The sequence below is a fragment of the Scyliorhinus torazame genome, chromosome 13 (assembly GCF_047496885.1).
Source record: "Scyliorhinus torazame isolate Kashiwa2021f chromosome 13, sScyTor2.1, whole genome shotgun sequence".
Lineage (NCBI taxonomy): Eukaryota > Metazoa > Chordata > Chondrichthyes > Carcharhiniformes > Scyliorhinidae > Scyliorhinus > Scyliorhinus torazame.
In genome coordinates, this window is record NC_092719.1 from 79,658,919 (window position 1) to 79,684,460 (window position 25,542).

Genomic DNA, 25,542 nt, shown 5'->3' on the forward strand with positions numbered 1-25,542 from the left:
TAGCCATGCAGAATTAGCAAAATAGCCACGCAGAAAAAGTTAGAAGGATTAAAACCACTTCAACGTCCTGCACAACTATGGTACTGCCCCCCCTCCCTCCCACACCCCACACTCTCCGGCACCCACACACACACCTACACACACTCTTATGCCCCCTTGCTCTGGATTCACAAACAAGTGGAAACAGTTCCTCGATACAGTAACCACCCTATTGAATACCTCCAGTCTTTTTTAATGGCCAAGCACTATCTTGGAAACTTTCCTCTTCCTAACTTAAGAGTCTCTGTGAATCTGTGCATACACACTGCTCTGAAGCCAATCTTGGTTGTGATTAGGCGGTAGCCAGAGACTTTATTGTTTTTAATTTATCCGTTCATGGGATGTGGAAGCCAGCCCAGCATTTCTTGCCCATCACTAGTTGCCCTTCAGAACATGGCCGATTTCCTGAACTGCTGCAGCCCATGTGGTATAGGTACACCCACAGTGCTGCTCGGGAGGGAGTTCCAGGATTTTGACCCAGCGACAGCGAAGGAACGGCCGATATATTTCCAAGTCAGGATGGTGAGCAGCTAGGAGGGGGACTTGCAGGTGGCGGTGTTCCCATGTTGCCCTTGTCCTTCCCGGCGGTAGAGGTTACGGGTCTGGAAGATGTTGCCAAAGGAGCTTTTGTGAGTTGCTGCAGTGCATCTTGTAGACGGTACACACGGCAGCAGTTCATATGGTGTTGGTACACTCAGCGTGTTAGGAAGGGAGTTCATTTTTAGACTTTGACACAACTGAGTGACTTTTGGAGCGATTTCAGAGAGCAGTGAAAAGTCAACCACATGTGGGTCACACATGGCAACAGCTGTCCTTCCCTAAAGTACATTAGTGAACCAGGTGGGGATTTTTTTCGTCACTGTGACGGAGGCTAGCTTCTTTCAATCCCAGACTTTAATTAAAATTGAATTAAAATTTCACCAGCTGCCTTGGTGGGATTTGAACCGTTGTTCCCCGAGCATTAGCCTAGGCCTCTGGATTACTAGTCCTGTGACCGTTACACCACCGCCTACCACCTGTGATAATCCCTGGTCATAATCAAATCTAAACAAGCAGTAGAAGCACAAATTAAACAAAGTCATTTGCATGTTCTGACGATGTATTAATAGTTAGTAAATTATTAATTATAATCAACTAACGTCAGAAAATCATCACATTGCTGTTGAGAGATCCTGGCTGTCTGTAAATTGGTTGCTGTTGCATTACAACAGTGAAGACACTACAAAAGGGCTTGGTGGTAAATGTTTTTTGAGGGGTCCTGATGTTATGAAAGATACAAAATAAAAAAGGAATTTTTTAAAAAACTGTTTATTTTTTGCCTTTCAGCCATTCTTTCCTGAAGCTATGGAAGGTGCTACCCGAATGCAGGTTCTTTCTTTCTGCTTTGCTCTAGCATTTTAACAGAGCATTCAATACATTATACCGTGGCATTGGGAGGGGCATACTCAATTGATTCATTATTTCAGGCTGCCTGCTAAAAAAACAAAACTTAAGATTTAAATAAATGCATAAACAAGGCATACTCGTGAATTGTGATCTTGGTGGGTATTTCAGCCCACAGCCTGGCATATTTCACGGGGGTGACCGACTCCTGTGGGTCTCGATCCACGTGCATGTGCAGCATCAGGCGGCAGAAGGAAGCCCGTAGATCATAAGGAAGGTTCTCATCCGACATACAGCGAAGAATGAGGTCCACGCCAAGCTGTGTCGAGATCTGATCGATGGCAAGATACTGACGGTCCAGGCACATTCTTGCAAACAGGTTCAGCTGGTACCTGGAGGAAGGAAAAGGGGAAAGTGGATGTAGGAAAACGGTGATGATCAAAGCCAATGTCAAATCATACCTCCGCCTTAACCGGGAGCTCATCACAAACTCATGCCCAAACCCGAACCTGCACAAAGTCCCACTCACCCACCCCCAGTCCAGAAACACCCATGTTTTATTTCTTACTCTGGTTTTAAAATCTCTCCACGGCTTTGCGCTCTCCCTGTTTCTTAATCTCCTCCACTCCCACAGCCTTTAAGATTGCTAGAATTCTCTCCAGAAACCCCTTCCCTTTCATTAAAATGTTCTTTAAAATCTCTCTCTTTAACCAATCACCAGCCCTGATGTCTTTCTTTGACTTGATATCAGTGGGTTTCAGCTTATCCTCTATGCCGACCTTTGCGGTGGTTTACTATGTTAAAGTAGCCGTAAAAATGCAAGTTGTTGTAGACTCGTGATACCTTTGAGGGAGCCCAGGATAGGTAATCAATGCTGCCTGATAGTATCACCCACATCTTTAACAACAATTTTTCCCCCCCCCAAAACCTGCTTTAATAATTATTCCAGAAAAATTACCTGTAGTATGTTAAAATATCCTTATCCTCTTTATTTCCCTCCTTCGCCTCCTGCGCTAGATGCCGGATAGACTTGCCGTGAGGTTCCTTGTCTCCATCAATCCAGTATAGCCAAACTTCGTCGTCTTCAACATAATCTTCAAGTAAGGAACTTTCCAAAGTGAAGTCCCCACGGTTTGATAACAGCCTTTACAAAGCAGGACATTTAAAACAGGAATATGAGGCTCACAAGCAATAGCAAAACCGGAGTAACAAAGGACTGTAAATAACAGCCATTCAGTCATGGAGCGCAGAAGAAGCCATTCGGCCCATTCAATCCATGGCAGCTCTTAGTAGGGCAATCAAGCCAGTCCCACCCCCCCAGCCCCCCCATCTAACCCCGCACCCTCCGAGTTTGTTTTGTTTTGATCTTCTCCACTTCCACTACCTTCATAGGCAGTGAGTTCCAGGCCATTACCCCTCGCTTCATAAAAAATGTTCTTCCTTACACCTTCCTGCACCAAACCTTAAATCTGTGACCCCTAGTCCCATCAGCTAATGGGAATCTTCACAGGGCTTTACAGCCACAGACTCACTGTATATGTTTGTGTACCTCTGCTGGTCTGTAAAACAGTAAAACATTTCCAGAAGCCAATTGGACCCTCTTCCTTTGAAACGATTAAATGTTTCAGTCATAATTTCACACAGAACCTTAACCCTCACCCACTCCAAAAAACAAACTTCACAGCAGCCCACAAACCCGAACACCGTCACCCATGGCATTTACCCATGATCTCCTGCAAGTAAGGCCCAATTAATGGCCATTCAAATAGCTGTCTTGTGAAACATAATCAGGAAATACTGGAAACACTCAACAGCTCAGGCTGTGCAGAGTGAAACAGAGGCAATGCCTCATCAGCCGAGGTGCTGCGGGTATTTTCTGTTTCAATTTCAGCTTTCCAGCATCCTCATCGTTTTGTTTTAGCTCCAGTGTTACCATCATCTTGCGTAACTTCAATTAAAATCGATCAGGTTTCAAACGTGCCAATAATAATTCTGGACTTTTCAAATAAATCTTAGAATTGACAGGGATAAATTCACAATTTATCACAGTGTACGGATGTATTGATAATCATACAGACAGATGATACAATGGTTAAGGGACATATAGCTCACTCTATAATTTCACAATGCCAGCAGAGATGACATTAAACTGTCCAGTTAGAAGGTCGGCAATCCTGCAAAGACACATTACTGCTTACTTGGTTTGAATGAGAATGTCAGCATTCGAAGCATTTAACATGAATTTGCAGATGAGTTCCTGAGTGACGGGGATGGCAATGTTGTTGGATACGCAAAGATCTGACAGGTAATCCAAGAACCTGCAAGAAAATCAATGCCGCAAATGAGCAGGTATTTTAGCATCAATCCCTTCACTTCCCTGTGGTACGCCTTCTGAATATTGGACTAGAATCTGCTGGCAAGTTAATAACGAGCTAAAGGTTTGCATGCACCATGATTAACTGGGCAAAATTATCCCGTAATTTCTCAAGGGACGAGATACGCGGGTGGCAAATAGGTTAAACTTTCTAATTTTCTTGGCAGTACAGAACTCAAATACTTCTGAAAAGAAACTAGACTATATGTCCAAAGATTCTCATCCCACACTCGTAGATACATAGAAGATAGGAGCAGGAGACGACCTTTTGGCCCTTCGAGCCTGCTCTGCCATTCATCACGATCATGGCTGATCGCCCAACTCAATAGCCTAATCCTGTTGTCTCCCCATAACCTTGGATCCCATTTTCATCAGGACAAATTTCAAACAATCACAACAATTCATACTACAGGAGAAAAGTAGGGTAAATTGTAGAATATAAAAGTATGATAATAATTAATAAATATTACTTAATACCATTATAAATAATTATTTGTAATGGGATAAAAATCATGTATATTGTATGTAAGTCTTTGAATCTTGACATTCTTATGTTTGTCCTGATGAATTCAGCAAAATGTTTCTCTTTTCAGCAACATTCAAATTTTCAACTTTTTTAGTCTGATTTTATTTCTCCCTCTTACTTCAATCTCTTTATTTCTCTTGCCACACCTGATTTGATCCATATTTCTCTCTTGGTAATTCCAATATTTTTCCCCCTCTATCCTTTAATCTCATTGATTCAGGGGACAGTTTGATAGTCTCATTGCTCATGAATGTCTCGGGTGCTTCTTTGGTCTTAGCATCGTTGTGAACTTGCCTTTACGTCAATTTGCAGTGCAAAAGCATTTGGAGTTGAAAGCACAAGATGTTCTGTTGTTCCATCACTTTCTGAGTTATTATGACAACATTAAATGTGTATTTGGAGCCCCATCACTTTGAAGATTGTAATCTTATTGCCATCCCGCCTTGTGGCGCTGTCTTTCTCGCATTCCTTGTTTTTCTTTTCCACAATGTCAATCCGCAGACTAAACGTCCATCACCCCCTTTGAACGAGCCTTTCGAAAGACCCCACACAAACCTCTCCTCTCAATGCCAAGCCTTAACTTGATTCCAGGAGCAGGTAGGGGTTCTAACCCAGAGGAGTCTTTCTGCTTGTACCCCTCTTCTCAAAAAGAGAGGTGGTTTTGGGCTGTAGTTGCCCTGCCAGGGTTGAAAGCGGTGGCCAATCCAGTTGCTGGCAACAGTGGTGGTTGTGGGTGGGTGTGGGGGGTTTGGAGACAGGACCCTGAGGCATCACATTGCCAGTGGTGGCCAATTAAGAAGCTGCTATTGGGACCTTCATCCAATTGAGAACAGTGGTCTGCTCACTGTCAGCCCAATCAGGGGGTCCACAGCTCAGCAATCTCAGCCATGCCACAGCTAGTGGTGGCCACTGCTCAGGCTGAAACTCCTGGCTGAGGAGCCCTGGACAGGGGCGATTATTTCCACCAGCGGACCCCTCCTGGGGCAATGGAGTGACCTAGCAATCTCCACACAAAGCTGGGGAGATGGTGGTCCAAGCACAAAGAGAGGAAATTAAATAATATTGTCAGATAAAACCAAAGAAAATCCGAAGATGTTTTACCAGTACATTAAGAACAAGAGAATAACTAAGGAAAAGGTAGGGCCTATCAGAGATGTACATTGTAACTTGTGGGTTGACTTAGAAGATCTGGGCAGGGTTCTCAATGCATACTTTGTCTTTACTAAGGAGGTGGATGATGCAGACATTCTAGTTGAAGATTAGTGTGAAATATTATTATAATAATCTTTATTGTCACAAGTAGGCTCACATTAACACTGCAATGAAGTTAATGGGAAAAGCTCCTAGTCGCCACATTCCGGCACCTTTTCAGGTAGATACAATAAGCACAGTGCGAGAGGAAGTACTGGAGTGGATAAATCACCAGGGCCAGATGGATTATATCCCAGGCTGTTGAACAATGTCAGGGTGGAAATAACAGATGCTTTGGTGATCATTTTCCAATCCTCATTATATACAGGCAAGGTCCCGAGGATTGGAGATCTGCAAACGTTGTATCATTATCGAAAGAGGGCTGAAAACTATCGGCCAGTCAGTCTAACTTCAGTGGTGGGCAAATTATTGGAAATAATTGAGAAACAGGATGAACTGTCAGTTAGAAAGGCACAGAATGATCAGAAATAGTTGGCATGGTTTTGTAGGGGGTAGATCACTAACTTAATAGCACTTTTTGAGGAAATAACAAGGAGGATTGATGAGGGTAGTGCAGTGGATGTTGTCCACATGGATTTCAGGAAGGCATTTGACAAGTTCCCACTGACTGGATAGGAAAGTGAAATCTCACTTCCGGTGGTGGCCATGGTGTGACTGGTCGCACATTTGGTAGCTGCCGCTCGTGGTGGATCTTTTGGACCTTTTCCCCAGCTAACGGCAGGGCTGAAAGATTGTAAAAGGTGCAGGAGGGGTGGAAGGAGAGAGTGTCCCACCGCTGTATGGATTTGTGGACCAGAAGTGGTTGAAAAAGGAGGGAACAATCGTCGAAAGCTGGTGTGGTGTATGTGACACAGGGGAAGATGACAGAGGGTCAGGGTCTGATCCTGCCTGCCCAGTGGTCGACGGAGCAGTTAGTGAGCTTCCTCCGTGAGAAATTTGCCTAACAGAGGAAGGAGAACTTGGGGGACCTGGTCAGGATGGTGGACCCAATAAAGGCGGGGATCGACCGCATGGAGAGGAGGTTGGAGGCCCAGGGCCAGACGAACCATAAAGTGGAGGATGCGGTGGGGGAACACGAGAAGCAACTTGTCTCGATGACAGCAGAAATGGGGTTGATGCGGATTCAACAGAGGTGGCTGCAGGAGAAAGTGGAGGACCTTGAGAATCAGTCACGTTTGCAGAACTTGAGGATCGTGGGTCTGCGGGAGAGCAATGAGGGAGCGGTCGCCGGCATGTATGAGCTGCGGATGTTTGAAAAGCTGCTGGAAGAGGGGGCATTTGTTTAGCCACTGGAGTTGGACCGGGCGCACAGGGCGCTAATGAGGAAGCCACAGGGGAACGAGCCGCCAAGGGCGATGGTGGTGCGCCTGCATCAGTTCCTGGATAAGGAACGGATTTTGAGGTAGGCCAGGCAGATGAGGCGCTGAACCTGGGAAGGTAGTGAGTGAGCTGCGCGTTTATCAGGACCTGGGTGTGGAGCTGGCCAAAAGGAGAGCGAGCTTCAACAAAGTGAAGGCGGCCTTCTTTAAGAAGGGGGTGATGTTTGGTATGCTATACCCGGCGCACCTGGGGTAACATACAAGGATCGGGAACTCTAATTTGGGACGCCAGAGGAGGCGATGGAGTTTGTCAGAGATAATGAACTGGCAGGAGAAGGAGGACATTGAACTCTGGAGGACATGTTCCTGTTCTGTATTTTTGTGGTTTCTCTGGATCACACTTGCACTGTGGTTGGGGCCGTTGGTTGTTTTGTTCTGGGTTTGTTTGTTTTTCTTGATGGGAGATGGTGGGTTGCTCTTTCCTGGATGTTTAGTGGGGGTTGTTGAGTTTGCACTAGTAGGATGCTTGGCGCCATGGGCGGAAGTGCAGTGAGGGGTGAGCAGGTGGTTAGTGTGTTGATGGAGGTCGGGGTTTCTATTCCCGGGGGGGGGGGGGGGGGGGGACTGCTTACAGGAAGGGGTCTTTAAAAGGCGACATGGGGAGGGTCAATGACGGTGGGCGCCCGAAGGCGGGCCTGAGGAGGTGCTGAAGGCTGGCCCAGGAGGGGTTATGGCTAATCACATGGAACGTGAGAGGGTTGAATGGGCCAGTCAAGAGAGCCCGCGTATTCGTGCATTTAAAAAGCTTAAAGGTGCACGTGGCAATGATAAGATCAAGTTTGCCTTGAGGGGATCGATGCTAGGGTTCGCCTGGAGATGGCAGCCGTTTATCGACTTCTTTGGGGAAAATTAAGCTGTCAACAGAGGGGGGGATGGGGTGGTAAAAGGAAAGAGGGAGGCATGGGGTGTTGGATGAGGTGGGAAATAGTTAGTCGGAAAGGGGGATTGGGGAATTATGTATGTTAGCCATGTTGGCTGGGTTTGGTTGTTGGTTGGGTGGGTTATTTACTTTGTTGTTTTTCCTCTTGAAAATTGTTAAAATTATGCCTTAATAAAATATTTTTTAAAAAAGTGAAATCTCATGGGATACAAGGAAAGGTGGTGGGTTGGATCCAAAATTAGCGCAGTTACAGACAAAACAAGGTAATGGTCGATGGATGTTTTTGCAAATGTAAAAGTTTCCAATGGTGTTTCACAGGGCTCAGGTTTGGGGCCATTGCTGTTTAATAATCTTTATTGTCACAAGTCGGCTTACATTAACACTGCAATGAAGTTACTGTGAAAAGTCCCCAGTCGTCACATTCCGGCTCCTGTTCAGGTACACAGAGGGAGAATTCAGAATGTTCAATTCACCTAACAGCACATCTTTCAGGACATGGAGGAGGAAACCGGAGCACACGGAGGAGACCCACGCAGACACGGGGAGAATGTGCAGACTCCGCACAGACAGTGACCCAAGCCAGGAATCGAACCTGGGACCCTGGCGCTGTGAAGCAACAGTGCTAACCACTGAGCTACCACTTGTTGTGTATATTAATGATTTAGACTTAAATCTTTGTGGCATGATTGGGAAATTTGCAGATGACACCACCACTTGGCCGTGTAGTTGATAGTGAAGAGGATAGCTGTCGATTCTAGAACAATCTCAATGGTTTGGTTGAGTGGGCAGAGAAGTGGCAAATGGAATTCATTCCGGAAAAGTGTGAGGTGCTGCTTAATGCTAGTGAATATTCAATAAACAGGAGATATTAGGAGTGGTTGAGGAAGTGAGAGACCACAGTGCATGTCCACAGATCCCTGCAGGTGGACAAGGTGGTCAAGAAAGCATATGGAATGCCCCCTTTTTTGGGCAAGGTATTGAATACGAAAGAAGAGATATGGTGATGGGACTGTACAAAACGCTAGTGAGGCCACAGCTGGAATTTTGTGCACAGTTCTAGTCACCACATTATAGGAAGGACATAATTGCTCAGGAGGGAGTGCAGAGATTTAAAAGAATGCTGCCAGGGCATCCTTAGAACCGAGGAGACTAAGGGGCAACCTAATTGAGGTGTACAAAATTCTGATCGGCCTAGGCCCCTTTGCCGAGGTAAGGGGTTTGGGTGGTGGGGGGGTGGCACCATCAGGAGTAGGGGATTGTAATACACATTAAACACCTTTTGCACAACCAGTATGATGACTCTGTCACTTTCTTCTGCAACGCGGGCTGACCTCCGAACCCTTTGCCCATCTCTCCAAGCATCTCTCCCTCCCCATGGCACTCACCCACCCTTAGGACGTGGACATGTCCCAGGAGCTGAGTCCCAACCCCTGGGTGTTCGGATGTTGGCTGCTAAGTGTGTGGTCTTGCCTCCCGTAGTGTTCAGGCACAGTGTCCAGACATTAAGGCGTGATTGGGACGCTAGGCAATGGCTCCCACATGCTCTATGGCTCATGCACCCATGGGATCCACTTGGGATGTGTGGTGCTCACTTAACCACGATTGCCAATTCTCTATCATCTAGCCTTCAGCCGCAAGGCCAGAGGCCTCAGCAGTGGGTGGGGGTCATTGGAGCAGTGACAAGGGCACACATGATCCAGGGGTTGGCATGGTGGCGTTCCCCCCCCCCAACAACCCCTCACCCTCCTACGATGGCCCACCCTACGGAAGGTCCCCCACCCCCAGCCAAGGGTCCCTCACCACCCCCCGCTGAGCACTGGGGTGTCAATCCCAACGCTCCCGGCCTCTTCGCCTCTGACCAAAGATTGCTACCCCCCTCCTCGGCTCCCCGCAGAAACCCTTCCGCCAGGTTCATATTTTTCAAAAGGAGCATTAATCAGAGCCAGCGTGACCACTTGCTGGGGAGGCTGTTGAATGACAGGAGGCCGTTGGATATGGGGTGGCTCCCGCTAATTGTATGGAAATTGGGCTTAAGTGGTGATAATTGGTTTCCAGCCTCGCTATGGCGAGATCCTGATTTTGCCTATGGGAGCAAGGTGGCTGCATCACAAATTGTTTGGCGCCTGGTGCGGTTCTCGTTTTTAAGCGTCTCCCGCTATTCACAGGCCTCGTTTCACTTGAGTGAGAGCATAACGAGGTCTGGGAATCACGCCCAGTGTTTAAACTTAAGTAGGTCATGGGATTTGAGTGGTTGATGGGAGGAGCCAGGTCTTTAGCAGGCAGTGTTTTAATTTGGTTTACGTTCTCTGGCAGGTGTGAGCTGAAAAACAGAATTAGAGATTCAGCATTAATCTGACAGGATCTTTCTCTCTCTTCAGTCTCTCAAAAGGTCTTGGGGCAGCACGGTGGCACTGCTACCTCACAGCGGCAGTGACCCAGGTTAAATTCTGGCCTTGGGTGACTGTCTGTCTGGAATTTGCATGTTCTCCCTGTTTCTGTGTTGTGTTTCCTTCGGGTGTTCCAGGTCTCTCCCCCCCCCCCCCCACAGTCCACAGATGTGCAGATGATGTGGATTGGCCATGCTAAGAATGGCCCCTTGGTATCCAAAGTTTAGGTGGGGTCGTGGGAATAGGAGGGGGGGGGGGGGGGGAAGAGGGCTAATGTGGGGTGCTCTCTCAGAACGTCGTGCAGACTCAATGGGCCAAATAGCCTCTTTCTGCACTGTAGGGATTCTATGAACAGGTCTCTCTATTCAAAGACTGGCAAGGAGTCCTCTATTGGCTAATTCTAAGCTAATTAGAATTATCTGTATCTGTAAAGATTTAATCACCTGCTAATGCTCACATTCCAAGCATTGTCTGGCATCTTTGAATCTGTCTATATATATGTTTCTGGAACATACCTCTTCATTCACCTGAGGAAGGAGCAGCGCTCCGAAAGCTAGTGACATCGAAGCAAACCTGTTGGACTTTAACCTGGTGTTGTAAGACTTCTTACTATTCTTAATTAAATACAGATTTAAAAATAGGTTTTAGAATTTGATTTCTCTATTCTTTTTTAAAAAAAATTAGAATACCCAATAATTTTTTTTCCCAATTAAGGGGCAATTTAGAGTGGCCAATTCACCTACCCTGCACATCTTTGGGTTGTGGGGGCGGAACCCACGCAAACACGGGGAGAATGTGCAAATTCCACACGGACAGTGACCCAGAGCCGGGATCGAACCTGGGATCTCGGTGCCGTAAATGAACAGATAAATGCTAGGGGCTGGTTTAGCACAGGGCTAAATCGCTGGCTTTGAAAGCAGACCAAGGCAGGCCAGCAGCACGTTCAATTCCCGTACCAGCCTCCCCGAACAGGTGCCAGAATGTGGCGACTAGGGGCTTTTCACAGTAACTTCATTTGAAGGCTACTTGTGACAATAAGCAAATTTCATTTCATTTCATTTCAAATGCTGTAGTGCCAAGACTTGCAAGTATCTGTTTAAATCGCAGTGTGATAGACGGATCTAAGTGAGGCTTTTCCCAAAGAGGCCCCTGCAGAAGATTTATTTTAAGCCAAAAAACAATGGGGAAATAAAAAAGGTCAATCTCACCTGGGCTCTCTGTTCCTCCTCAGCAAACTGACAAAGGTTTCGATTTCTTTCGCTGTAATGTGTTTCTCCAGCAGCTTCCTATTATTGTGTAACAGGGCCGTAATGGTGTCTTCTGCCAGCACATCATATCCAATTTGGGATTGCATGATGCCAAACATCTTTGCAATGTACTCCTGAAAGAAAAAGAATAAGAGTGTTGGGGGTGGGGGGGATGGGCATTGGAGAGGCTCTTTCAGACAACCATGGGCCGAAATAACTCGAGTGTTGGAAAAACATCCAATGAAGTAAAGCCATACCCATGCTGTGTGGGTCAACATTTCCCTTCCCAAATGAAAAGAATCTCGGTTTTAACCACAAGCTTTGAAAATGTACACATTCCGAGTGTTGTTAACAATGGACAGTACCGACCTGATTTTTCCGATAGTCCTGTTGAGAGTGTCTAAGGACCCGGTAACACAGCCGCAATATATATCGATAAGGAGCATATCTCTGATCTCCCAAATCTTCCAGCCTTAACATCGGCCCTTCTCCTTTGTCCATGAAAGGGGCCTTCAAAATTCCAAAGATCTGTCGCGGGAGTTGATTAAAAAAAAAAGACATCAGCTAATGACATAAGATTCTGACAGGAATCTCAATTTCTCGCACGGCTCGTTTCTTCAAACACTTAATTTCAATCCATTTCTGCTCCCCTCAGCATTAAATGCCACAAACCCATCACGATAATAAAACCAGAGTCGCCATTTAATCCCCAAGAGATCAGAGCTGACCTGTAGCACAACGCAATTTACCCATTTTTCCTCAACCCGTGACACCTTCCCAATCTTGAACATTTTAACCTAGCATTCAGCGGCACGGTAGCACAGTGGTTATCACTGTTGCTTCACCGCACCAGGGTCCCAGGTTTGATTCTCGGCTTGGGTCACTATCTGTGCGGAGACTGCATGTTCTCCCAGTGTCTGCGTGGGTTTCCTCCGGGTGCTCCGGTTTCCTACCACAAGTCCCGAAAGACATGCTGTTAGGTAATTTGGACATTCTCGCTCTGTGTACCCGAACAGGCTCCGGAATGTGGCGACTAGGGGCTTTTCACAGTAACTTCATTGCAGTGTTAATATAAGCCTACTTGTGACAATAAAGATTATTTTTATTAGCCAGGGCGGGGGGGCGGTGTTCCTTGCCCTAGTGGTTTTCCTCACATTTATTTTCGTGGGTTGTGGGCGTCGCTGGCTGGACCAGCATTTGTTGCCCATCCCTACCTGCCCATGAACCAAGTGGCTCCCTAGACCATTTCAGAGGGCATTTAAGAGTCAACCACATTGCTGCAGGTCGGGAGTCACATGCAGGCCAGACCAGGTAAGAATGCCAGGTTTCCTTCCCTAAAGGATATTTGCGAACCAGATGGGTGTTTACGAAAATCGATGATAATTTCACAGGCACCATCACGGAGACTAGCTTTATATTCCTGATTCAATTGAACTTTAAAATTCCACCAGCTGCCATGGTGGGGTTTGAACCCATGTCCCCAGAGCATTAGTCTGGGCCTCTGAATGCTAGTCCACGTACTGCGGAAGCACGGTGGCACAGTGGTTAGCACTGCTGCTTCACAGCCCCAGGTATTCCGGTCTCGGGTGACTGTCTGGTGCAGTTTGCACATTCTTCTCCCACAGTCCAAAGATGTGCAGGTTAGGTGGGGTTACGGGGATAGGGCAGGGAAGTGAGCCTGAGAAGATCCTATTTCGGAAGGTTGCTGCAGTCTTGATGGACTGAATAACCTCCTTCTGCACTATATGTATTTCTAAGAATACATTAGTACTATGCCCCCCTCTCCCACTTTATGTGATAAAGTGCCGGCTGATTTCACGGTTAAATGGCCTGGCTCTGATTTAAGATTATACCCCCTTGTTCTGGACCCTCTAGGCAGAGAAAAATGTCCCTCTGTATGTATCCTATTCAATCCCTTTACAATTTTAAACACGTTGATTCGATCATTGATCACCTGCACTGGGGGAAACACATGCCACGTTTAAGCGACCTGTCCTTGTAATTTAACCCTTTAATCCCCAGTATAATTCTGGCGGAAGTGTTCAGCTGGTTGAGATTTACGCCCAATGGAGTCAGCTGTGGGTTCAAACCTACTGGGCCAACATGTTTCCAGAGGACTGAGAGGTGCCGTGCAGGCTCTGAATCTGCAATGGCTGAATAAATAACTTGGTACTCACACTCTTACATGGAGTGAGGTCAATAAAGTGCATTCCACTCACTCATTGTAGGTGAGCAAGATTTCATACCATTGACAAACTGACCGGTCCTTTGAGATGTCCCCATATGTAACTAGTTATGCGAGAGGTAGAAAAATCAAAGCTTTCCAAAGAGCGGTGGTTTTACCTGCTTCAAGATATTTTGCTCCCTCATTAGCTTCTGCCTTTCCCTATTTGGTTTGGTGATGATCACATCCAAGACTTCCTGACCGTTGCAGGGCACATGAGCGACAAAGAAAACCAAGTCTTCGAGCAGTTTTGTCACAAACCTGTCAATAAATTCAACTGATTAATTCAACTGTAGATTGTGAATCAGTTCCCATGACAGGACTTGCTCATTCTTACAGCCCGAGGAGGAAGCCCCCACATTTCATTGTGGGAGATTGTGGTGTCAAACCTGGGTTGCACTGCATGCTTACATAATAGACGTGCTGTTGTGGCGCAGAGGCCTCTGAGACAGATTTGGTGCCAAACAAGTTGAGTATCAACCTGCAAAACTCATCCAAAACGCATCAATGGCAGGAGGCGAGTGTGGGAGAGGTTCCTGGTGAGCCATGTGACGGAAACACTTTCTATCATCACTATCCATATCTCCAGACTAAAACATTCCCCTGAAAGGTGTATGTTGCCATAGAAACTCAGGCTCCCCGAGTGAACTGTAACACACCCCCCCCTGCTCACAATAGAATTTACTGCAAACCAAAGACATTCATTGGAGATGAAGCACATTGAGGTATTTGTGAGGGTTGAGCTGTGGTGAATGTGAAAAGTTGGTAGATATATTGCATTTTATATCTGTTGCAATGATGTTTTACAAAGCCTGGGTTAAGGTATTGATATTTTTGCAGTAATATTATTAAAGAACCTAGGTTAAGGTATCCAAATGTGTGTCTGCTAAAGTTTTAATTAATAAATCATAAAAGATGAGGTCATGATTGATTCTAACCAATTAACTTGTTTGCATAGAGATCAAATAGGACATTGTTATGATTTCTGGAGATTCCCTGGAGAGCAAATAATTTGTGAGGGGTTGTATTTAGTCCTAGCTAGGTCATGTGACATTTTATTGGGATACAGATGATGTAATTCAGGAGAGGAGCCAGCCCTGTCTGTCTCTTTGCAGTTTGCAATAGGATTTGAGTCTGACAAGACAAAAGGATTTTAAGTTAAACAGTAGTATTGCCAAATGTTGCTAGGTTGAGCACAAGTGAGCTGAATCTGCCCTTGAAAGGAACTCTCCCCAAAGGTCTGCATAGTTGAGCAAGTTATCCATTTTGTTAACTTTAGCTTCTTCTATTACATTTCATACAAATTAATTTAACTGGACAAATTGGACAAACAAAAGGTTCATGAGAATTGTACCTATGTTGAGGAACTTCAGCTATGAAGACAGATTGGAGAAATGAGGACTTTGTCTCCTTGGGAGAGATGCCCAAAATCCGAGGGGGTTGGACAGAGTAGACGGGGAGAAATTGTTTCCACTTATGAAATGATCGAGAATGAGAGGGCACAGATGTCAAATGTTTGGTAAAGAAGCAAAAAAGCGGCTCAAGGAAAATCTTTTTCACGCACTGTAATTCTCTGATTCTAACACTTGCAAAATAAAACTTCACAAAATCGTCAGATCTCTTTAAAAGTAGGAACATCACTATGGACAACAGAACAAGGTAACAAAAATGCTACACCTGCTCAGTGGCCCTATGAGTGCAAAATTTGGAATATAATCAAAATAGTGGAAGATAAATTCAAGGAGATATGGTTTCTGAGAAATACAATGAAGATTAGTTGGACAACACACACAACCAGTGAGGAATGTTTGAGCAAAGCAGGCACACGAGAAGAACGTTTGCAGATGACCGCCAAGAGGTAATTCTTTGGGCATGACCTTGGAGAGAGAAAGCATAACATGCGATTAACACTCTTCCCACCTACGATAAATAATGGGAATAGAGCCCCAGGTGTTTGAAAGATCAGGTGAGGTCACCTTCTGCACCTCTCTTGATGGCTGAACAAGCTGATTCCGCAAAGACAAAGTCTGCCATGAATGAAGTTATTTCTTGCTGGTGGCGTGGGATGATCTTATTTGACACCTTGTTTGCAGGGTTGCCACCTGCTTCGCTGCTTCTGAAACACATGCCGGCATGGTGGCAAATTCCTGCCTACAGCTGGTGTCGCTATTTGCATTGACTGTCAGCTCGAGTTCCCCCACTTGTCGTGATTGATGTGTTAAAGGCTTGACGTCTCTTTTGACAACATTCTTTAATTGGAGTTTGGGTGCCCTGCTGGTCTCTTGGCCCAGGAAAACTCCACGATCAGCGTTTCCTTGGCGATGCAGGCTTCAAGGTGATGTAGACAAGTTTGAGTGAGTGGGAAAATACATGTGAAGTTATCCACTTTGGTGGGAAAACATGGCAGAGTATTATTTAAATGGTGATAAATTGGGAAATATTGGCAAAGGCACCTGGATGTCCTTGTACACCAGTCACAGAAAGCGAGCATGCAGGTACAGTAAGCAGTTATGAAGGCAAATGGTATGTTGGTCCTCATTGCAAGAGGTCTTTAGTACAGGGGTAAGGATATCTTACTGCAGCTATACAGGTCCTTGGTGAGACCACACCAGGAGTATTCTGTGCAGTTCTGGTCTCCTTCCCTAAGGATATACTTGCCATAGACGGGGTTTAGTGAAGATTCACAGGCTGATTCCTAGGATGGCAGGATTGTCATATAAGGGGAGATTGGACCTGTATTCATGGAATTTAGAAGAATGAGAGGGGATCTCATTGAAACGTATAACATTCTGATGGGGCTGGACAGACTGAATGCAGGGATGCTGCTTCCTCGAGCTGGGGCGGGGGGGGGCTAGAACCAGGCTCACAGTTTCATGATATGGGCTGTGGAGGTCAAGTCACTGAATATATTGAATAAGAAAATAAATAGATTCCTAGACTCTAAAGATGTCAAGCGGTGTGGGGAGAGCATGGGGGTCTGGTGCTGAGATAGAGGATTAGCCATGATCATATTGAATGGCTGAGCAGACTTGAAGGGCCGAATGGCCCACTCCTATTTCTATGTTTCTATCTTCCATCCTTTGCATTTGTCCAAGTCAGCAAAGTCTTCTTTACTTGATTAACACTTGCATGCTTGGCATGTCTGCCCTCGGAATAACTGTGCCATTAACTTTGTCTTTCCATGTGATCCAAGGGGTGCCTCATAAACACTAGAGATGGAAGCTTCAGAGCTGATTTTCTTGGGAGGAGCAAGTTGTTCAGGTTTCGCTGCCAGAAAGCAACATGCTAAGGATACAGATGGTGGAGATAAGCACCTTGGGTCCTGTGGGTCAGTCCATTATTTCACAGTATCTTTTTTGTTAGTCGGCCAAAGTCAATGGCCAACTGTATGCAGAGCTCTTCAACAAGAGACTAGCTGCGTGTCACAGCCAAGGGAGCAGAATTTTCTGACAGTATCCAGTGGTGTTGTCGTTGGGTTTTATTACAGGCAGAAACAAACCAGCCTGTCCCATAACTTGACACCATTGGTGAAGGAGAATGTGACAGAGGCATGGGACGGATATTCCATTAGCCATTAGACGGGTTTCTTGTCTGGGCATCTTCAGCATAGCCGATTCACTGATCGGGACAAGCCGCAATTTTGACTCGGCTTTTGGTCTGATGGTGCTTGAAGGTACACTCCTTCGCCAGGGAAAGCATGTGTTAATAGCACAGAGACAAAGATGCAAAACCGGGTAGGGCTACAACGTAGCCCGGCGCAACGTCCCCTAGCCCAGCCCAACCTCCCTTTGCCCGGCCCAACCTCCCCTAGCCCGGCCCAACCTCCCCTAGCCCGGCCCAACCTCCCCTAGCCCGGCCCAACCTCCCCTAGCCCGGCCCAACCTCCCCTAGCCCGGCCCAACCTCCCCTAGCCCGGCCCAACCTCCCCTAGCCCGGCCCAACCTCCCCTAGCCCGGCCCAACCTCCCCTAGCCCGGCCCAACCTCCCCTAGCCCGGCCCAACCTCCCCTAGCCCGGCCCAACCTCCCCTGGCCCGGCCCAACCTCCCCTGGCCCGGCCCAACCTCCCCTGGCCCGGCCCAACCTCCCCTAGCCCGGCGCAACCTCCCCTAGCCCGGCGCAACCTCCCCTAGCCCGGCGCAACCTCCCCTAGCCCGGCGCAACCTCCCCTAGCCCGGCGCAACCTCCCCTAGCCCGGCGCAACCTCCCCTAGCCCGGCGCAACCTCCCCTAGCCCGGCGCAACCTCCCCTAGCCCGGCGCAACCTCCCCTAGCCCGGCGCAACCTCCCCTAGCCCGGCGCAACCTCCCCTAGCCCGGCGCAACCTCCCCTAGCCCGGCGCAACCTCCCCTAGCCCGGCGCAACCTCCCCTAGCCCGGCGCAACCTCCCCTAGCCCGGCGCAACCTCCCCTAGCCCGGCGCAACCTCCCCTAGCCCGGCGCAACCTCCCCTAGCCCGGCGCAACCTCCCCTAGCCCGGCGCAACCTCCCCTAGCCCGGCGCAACCTCCCCTAGCCCGGCGCAACCTCCCCTAGCCCGGCGCAACCTCCCCTAGCCCGGCGCAACCTCCCCTAGCCCGGCGCAACCTCCCCTAGCCCGGCGCAACCTCCCCTAGCCCGGCGCAACCTCCCCTAGCCCGGCGCAACCTCCCCTAGCCCGGCCCAACCTCCCCTAGCCCGGCCCAACCTCCCCTAGCCCGGCCCAACCTCCCCTAGCCCGGAATAACGTCCCCTAGCCCGGAATAACGTCCCCTAGCCCGGCCCAACCTCCCCTAGCCCGGCCCAACCTCCCCTAGCCCGGCCCAACCTCCCCTAGCCCGGCCCAACCTCCCCTAGCCCGGCCCAACCTCCCCTAGCCCGGCCCAACCTCCCCTAGCCCGGCCCAACCTCCCCTAGCCCGGCCCAACCTCCCCTAGCCCGGCCCAACCTCCCCTTGCCCGGCCCAACCTCCCCTAGCCCGGCCCAACCTCCCCTAGCCCGGCCCAACCTCCCCTAGCCCGGCCCAACCTCCCCTAGCCCGGCCCAACCTCCCCTAGCCCGGCCCAACCTCCCCTAGCCCGGCCCAACCTCCCCTAGCCCGGCCCAACCTCCCCTAGCCCGGCCCAACCTCCCCTAGCCCGGCCCAACCTCCCCTAGCCCGGCCCAACCTCCCCTAGCCCGGCCCAACCTCCCCTAGCCCGGCCCAACCTCCCCTAGCCCGGCCCAACCTCCCCTAGCCCGGCCCAACCTCCCCTAGCCCGGCCCAACCTCCCCTAGCCCGGCCCAACCTCCCCTACCCCGGCCCAACCTCCCCTAGCCCGGCCCAACCTCCCCTAGCCCGGCCCAACCTCCCCTAGCCCGGCCCAACCTCCCCTAGCCCGGCCCAACCTCCCCTAGCCCGGCCCAACCTCCCCTAGCCCGGCCCAACCTCCCCTAGCCCGGCCCAACCTCCCCTAGCCCGGCCCAACCTCCCCTAGCCCGGCCCAACCTCCCCTAGCCCGGCCCAACCTCCCCTCGCCCGGCCCAACCTCCCCTCGCCCGGCCCAACCTCCCCTCGCCCGGCCCAACCTCCCCTCGCCCGGCCCAACCTCCCCTCGCCCGGCGCAACCTCCCTTAGCCCGGCCCAACCTCCCCTAGCCCGGCCCAACCTCCCCTAGCCCGGCCCAACCTCCCCTAGCCCGGCCCAACCTCCCCTAGCCCGGCCCAACCTCCCCTAGCCCGGCCCAACCTCCCCTAGCCCGGCCCAACCTCCCCTAGCCCGGCCCAACCTCCCCTAGCCCGGCCCAACCTCCCCTAGCCCGGCCCAACCTCCCCTAGCCCGGCCCAACCTCCCCTAGCCCGGCCCAACCTCCCCTAGCCCGGCCCAACCTCCCCTAGCCCGGCCCAACCTCCCCTAGCCCGGAATAACGTCCCCTAGCCCGGAATAACGTCCCCTAGCCCAGCCCAACCTCCCCTAGCCCGGAATAACGTCCCCTAGCCCGGAATAACGTTCCCCTAGCCCGGCCCAACCTCCCCTAGCCCGGCCCAACCTCCCCTAGCCCGGCCCAACCTCCCCTAGCCCGGCCCAACCTCCCCTAGCCCGGCCCAACCTCCCCTAGCCCGGCCCAACCTCCCCTAGCCCGGCACAACCTCCCCTAGCCCGGCCCAACCTCCCCTAGCCCGGCCCAACCTCCCCTAGCCCGGCCCAACCTCCCCTAGCCCGGCCCAACCTCCCCTAGCCCGGCCCAACCTCCCCTAGCCCGGAATAACGTCCCCTAGCCCGGAATAACGTCCCCTAGCCCAGCCCAACCTCCCCTAGCCCGGAATAACGTCCCCTAGCCCGGAATAACGTTCCCCTAGCCCGGCCCAACCTCCCCTAGCCCGGCCCAACCTCCCCTAGCCCGGCCCAACCTCCCCTAGCCCGGCCCAACCTCCCCTAGCCCGGCCCAACCTCCCCTAGCCCGGCCCAACCTCCCCTAGCCCGGCCCAACCTCCCCTAGCCCGGCCCAACCTCCCCTAGCCCGGAATAACGTCCCCTAGCCCGGAATAACGTCCCCTAGCCCAGCCCAACCTCCCCTAGCCCGGAATAACGTCCCCTAGCCCGGAATAACGTTCCCCTAGCCCGGCCCAACCTCCCCTAGCCCGGCCCAACCTCCCCTAGCCCGGCCCAACCTCCCCTAGCCCGGCCCAACCTCCCCTAGCCCGGCCCAACCTCCCCTAGCCCGGCCCAACCTCCCCTAGCCCGGCCCAACCTCCCCTAGCCCGGCCCAACCTCCCCTAGCCCGGCCCAACCTCCCCTAGCCCGGCCCAACCTCCCCTAGCCCGGCCCAACCTCCCCTAGCCCGGCCCAACCTCCCCTAGCCCGGCCCAACCTCCCCTAGCCCGGCCCAACCTCCCCTAGCCCGGCCCAACCTCCCCTAGCCCGGCCCAACCTCCCCTAGCCCGGCCCAACCTCCCCTAGCCCGGCCCAACCTCCCCTAGCCCGGCCCAACCTCCCCTAGCCCGGCCCAACCTCCCCTAGCCCGGCCCAACCTCCCCTAGCCCGGCCCAACCTCCCCTAGCCCGGCCCAACCTCCCCTAGCCCGGCCCAACCTCCCCTAGCCCGGCCCAACCTCCCCTAGCCCGGCCCAACCTCCCCTAGCCCGGCCCAACCTCCCCTAGCCCGGCCCAACCTCCCCTAGCCCGGCCCAACCTCCCCTAGCCCGGCCCAACCTCCCCTAGCCCGGCCCAACCTCCGCTAGCCCGGCCCAACCTCCCCTAGCCCGGCCCAACCTCCCCTAGCCCGGCCCAACCTCCCCTAGCCCGGCCCAACCTCCCCTAGCCCGGCCCAACCTCCCCTAGCCCGGCCCAACCTCCCCTAGCCCGGCCCAACCTCCCCTAGCCCGGCCCAACCTCCCCTAGCCCGGCCCAACCTCCCCTAGCCCGGCCCAACCTCCCCTAGCCCGGCGCAACCTCCCCTAGCCCGGCGCAACCTCCCCTAGCCCGGCGCAACCTCCCCTAGCCCGGCGCAACCTCCCCTAGCCCGGCGCAACCTCCCCCAGCCCGGCGCAACCTCCCCTAGCCCGGCCCAACCTCCCCTAGCCCGGCCCAACCTCCCCTAGCCCGGCCCAACCTCCCCTAGCCCGGCGCAACCTCCCCTAGCCCGGAATGACGTCCCCTAGCCCGGCGCGACGTCCCCTAGCCCGGCCCAACCTCCCCTAGCCCGGCCCAACCTCCCCTAGCCCGGCCCAACCTCCCCTAGCCCGGAATGACGTCCCCTAGCCCGGAATGACGTCCCCTAGCCCGGAACGACGTCCCCTAGCCCGGAACGACGTCCCCTAGCCCGGAACGACGTTCCCTAGCCCGGAACGACGTCCCCTAGCCCGGAACGACGTCCCCTAGCCCGGAATGACGTCCCCTAGCCCGGAATGACGTCCCCTAGCCCGGAATGACGTCCCCTAGCCCGGAATGACGTCCCCTAGCCCGGAATGACGTCCCCTAGCCCGGAATGACGTCCCCTAGCCCGGAATGACGTCCCGTAGCCCGGAATGACGTCCCGTAGCCCGGAATAACGTCCCCTAGCCCGGAATAACGTCCCCTAGCCCGGAATAACGTCCCCTAGCCCGGAATAACGTCCCCTAGCCCGGAATAACGTCCCCTAGCCCGGAATAACGTCCCCTAGCCCGGAATAACGTCCCCTAGCCCGGAATAACGTCCCCTAGCCCGGAATAACGTCCCCTAGCCCGGAATAACGTCCCCTTGCCCGGAATAATGTTCCCTAGCCCGGAATAACGTCCCCTAGCCCGGAATAACGCCCACTAGCCCGGAATAACGTCCCCTAGCCCGGAATAACGTCCCCAGAATAACGCCTCCTAGCCCAGAATAACGTCCCCTAGCCCGGCACAACGTCCCCATGCCCGGCTCGATTTCCAGCATCCGCAGTAGATTGCATTTATTAGAGTTGATGAAATAGGATGGATGGAGCTCACGTTGAGCATGAACATTAGAACCCACCTGATTTAACTGGGATTATAAATTCTGTGAATAGCACAGATTATCAAAGTGCAAACACCAACCTTCTTTCATTCTGGGTAATGGTGCCATCCTCCAGCCTTTGCACCGTCGCGAAAAGCACCTTGCTGGCATCATTCGCAAAGTCTAAATCCCGGACTTCTGAGAGAGGCACAGAGACGATCGCAAACGCTTCCTTATCTTCCTTGGTTGGACACGTCCCAATCTAACAGGTGAGATAATCGTCAACCTATAACTCGTGGATAATGTCACGGCAATAACCACAATGGAAATGTTATGCGAGGAGAGTGAAATATTTTAGTTTGCCAAGGCGGTTTTCTCGGAGAGAAGCCTCATGGGCCAATGGATTGTTGGGACCCAAGCCTTAAATTCTGCCCAACATTTCCGATCCGCGACCTTTCATCAGAACTGGAGAAAGTTTGAAATGTAATAAGGCTTGAGCAAGAGGGCAGAGTGAGGCAAAGGACAAAAGGGAGGGGGTGTGATGGGGCAAAAGGAAGGAGAGGTTAAATTACAAAAGGGTGCGAGGCCGAAGGGAGTGGTGATGGGACAAGCAAAGAAACAAACGTTGTGTCCAGAGGAGATGGGGCAGCATGGTAGCATAGTGGTTAGCACAATTGCTTCACAGATCCAGGGTCCCAGGTTCGATTCCTGGCTTGGGTCACTGTCTGTGCGGAGTCTGCACGTTCTCCCCGTGTATGCGTGGGTTTCCTCCGGGTGCTCCGGTTTCCTCCCGCAGTCCAAAGGTGTGCAGGTTAGGTGGATTGGCCGTGCTAAATTGCTCCTTAGTGTCTAAAATTGCCCTTAGTGTTGGGTTATGGGGATAGGGAGGTGTGGGGTTGGGCTTTCCAAGAGCTGGTGCAGACTCGATGGGCCGAATGGCCTCCTTCTGCACTGTAAATTCTATGAATTCTATGAACGGCACAATCATAAACAGGCACCATTCAAAAGCGATAAAAACAAGGGGAATAAACTAAAAACAGCAAAGAAAAAGGAAACAAAATGGAAACGAACTCAAATGGTTGAACTCAACAAAGCTGAGGTGCTGTTCCTCGAGTTCGCAACAGCATTTCACTAGAGAAGTTGAGGACTAAAAGGACAGTGTGAGGGCAAGGTGGAGAATTAAAAGGACAAGCCACTGGAGGTTCTGGGTCAGGCCTGCGAACTGAATGTGTTCCGCAAAGAGATACAAAATCAACAGGAAAGATGACATGCACTTACATAGCCCCTTTCACAATCTCAAAGCACTTTACAAAGTATTTGTGGAGTGTAGTCACTGTCCACATGTAGGGAAACATTGCAGCCAATTTACACAGAGCAAGATCCTAAAAGGAGCAATAAGGTAAAGACCAGGGGCGCAATTCTCCCATTGGGAGACTAAGTGCCGACGCCGGAGTGAAAACCGGAGTGTCTCACTCCGGCGTCGGAGGCTGTTCCCAGCCCCCTATTCACCCACCCCCGGGGAGCTAGGAGCGGTGCTGCATCATTTACGCGCACCGGGCCTTGGCGTACGTAAAAGCGGCGCCGCGTAAATGACAGCGGAGGAACGGCGGTCCTCCTTCAGAGAGGCCGGCCTGCCGATCGGTGGGCACCGATCGCGGGCCAGACCCCTTTTGAGTCCCTGTCCCCCCCAGGCCGCCCCCCTAGCGTTCCCGCGCTGTTCCCGCTGGCAGCGACCAGGTGTGGACGGCGCCGGTGGGAACCGGTCATGTTGGGCAGGCCGCTCGGCCCATCCGGGCCGGAGAATCGCCGCTCACCCGTTACAAACAGCGAGCGGCGATTCTCCCAGCGGCCAGCCGTGATTCTCGCCGCGCCTGTTTGGGGGGGGGGGGGGGGGGGGGGAAGAGAGAATCGCGTGCGGGTGCCGGGGCGGCGTGGCAGGACTCGCGCAGCGCCCCGGCGATTCTCCCACCCAGCATGGGGGGGGGAATTCCGCCCCAGATAATCTTTTAGAGATGCTGGTGGAGAGGCAAATATTGGCCAGGTCATTGGGGAAACTCCCCTGTACTTATTCAAATAACATCATGGATTCTTTTACATCCAGCTGAGGGGGCAGACAGGACCCCAGTTTAATGTCTCAACTGAAGGAAAGCACCTCCTGCAGTGCAGCACAGCCTTCGTACTGCACTGCACTGTCAGCCCAGATACTTTGCTCAGATTTCTGGAGTGAGACCTGAACCCACAACCTTCTGACTATAGGGGCAAGAGTGCTACCCACTGCCATGGCTGGCACAGTCTAGAAACAATAGTGTCCAGAAGACAAAAGTCAACTTTGTAGAGCTTTCAGCTGCAAATTGTACTGTACCTTCAGCATTACCGGCCGTTCTTCCTCTATGTCTATAGGGATGCTACTACTGGTGACCCAGGTGTTTGTGCAGAGGTGCCTTAATCTAACGTAGGAATTCCTGAGGAAAAACAACAATGCTTATGAATCAGTGCTCATTACTTCAGTTAAATTTCAATTTCAATTAAATAAAAGATAGCTCAAGGCATGATTGGTAAACTAGGTAGTGGAACGTTCCTCAACTGAATTCCCTCGTCCTCCTGACTGTAGGTGAATGAGTGTTGCTATGGTAACTCTTTCCTGTCCTCCTCAACACTCGCACCATTGCTTTTACAATAGTCATCCATATTGGGGCTGCTTTCACTCAGTCGGCTAGACCATGATGCACAGCGAGGCCAACAGCGCGGGTTTAATTCCAGCACTGGCGGAGGTGAATAACCTCTCAACCTTCAGGCGGCATGGAGGCCTAGTGGTTAGCACTGCTGCCTCATGCCGCCGAGGACCCCGGTTCGATCCCGGCCCTGGGTCACTGTCCGTGTGGAGTTTGCACATTCACCCCGTGTTTGCATGGGTCTCACGCCCACAACCCAAAGATGCTCAGGTTAGGTGGATTGGCCACGCTAAATTGCCTCTTAATTGGGAAAAAATAATTGGGTACACAAATTGGTCAAAAAAACTTCTCAACCGTGCCCCTCGTTGGAGGTGTGGTGACCCTCAGGTTAAATCACCACCGGTCAGCTCTCCCTCCACATCCTCCTCCGTCCATCCCTCCCCTTTCAACCCCTTGTGGTAGTCACCACTGATGTATATATTAGGTGCTGTGTGGTAAGGCCTGTACTACAGGTACGGGGGTAGTTCCCTGCCTGCTGGCTCCGCCCAGTAGGCTGAGTATAAATATGTGCGCTCCCCATACAGCAGCCATTTCGCCAGCTGCTGTAGGAGGCCACACATCTTAGTGTAATAAAGCCTCAGTTGCATTCAACTCTCGTCTTTGTGTAATTGATCGTTCATCACCCCTCCCGCCGACCCCCCAAACGTGAAAGCAGCCTATGCTCATCTGGGACTATGGCGACTTTACTTACTTCGTCATCCATAGTGACACTTCCTTGGATGGCTTAACACTTAAATTATTCATCTGCCATA

The 25,542-nt window shown here is 51.4% G+C and overlaps 1 protein-coding gene across 4 annotated transcripts in view; it reads right to left on the reverse strand.

The window, feature by feature from the left end:
* itpr2 (inositol 1,4,5-trisphosphate receptor, type 2) overlaps positions 1–25,542 on the reverse strand; it is a 333,090-nt gene that overhangs the window by 164,606 nt on the left and 142,942 nt on the right. For all 4 annotated transcript variants that reach the window (XM_072471852.1, XM_072471851.1, XM_072471850.1 and 1 more), the window contains 8 exons: positions 24,421–24,520; positions 22,160–22,320; positions 13,771–13,912; positions 11,797–11,955; positions 11,389–11,561; positions 3,621–3,740; positions 2,381–2,566; positions 1,563–1,814 (listed from right to left, as the gene is read on the reverse strand). In XM_072471852.1, coding sequence (XP_072327953.1) covers positions 1,563–1,814; positions 2,381–2,566; positions 3,621–3,740; positions 11,389–11,561; positions 11,797–11,955; positions 13,771–13,912; positions 22,160–22,320; positions 24,421–24,520 — 1,293 coding nt within the window. The remainder of the gene's footprint in view (positions 1–1,562; positions 1,815–2,380; positions 2,567–3,620; positions 3,741–11,388; positions 11,562–11,796; positions 11,956–13,770; positions 13,913–22,159; positions 22,321–24,420; positions 24,521–25,542) is intronic.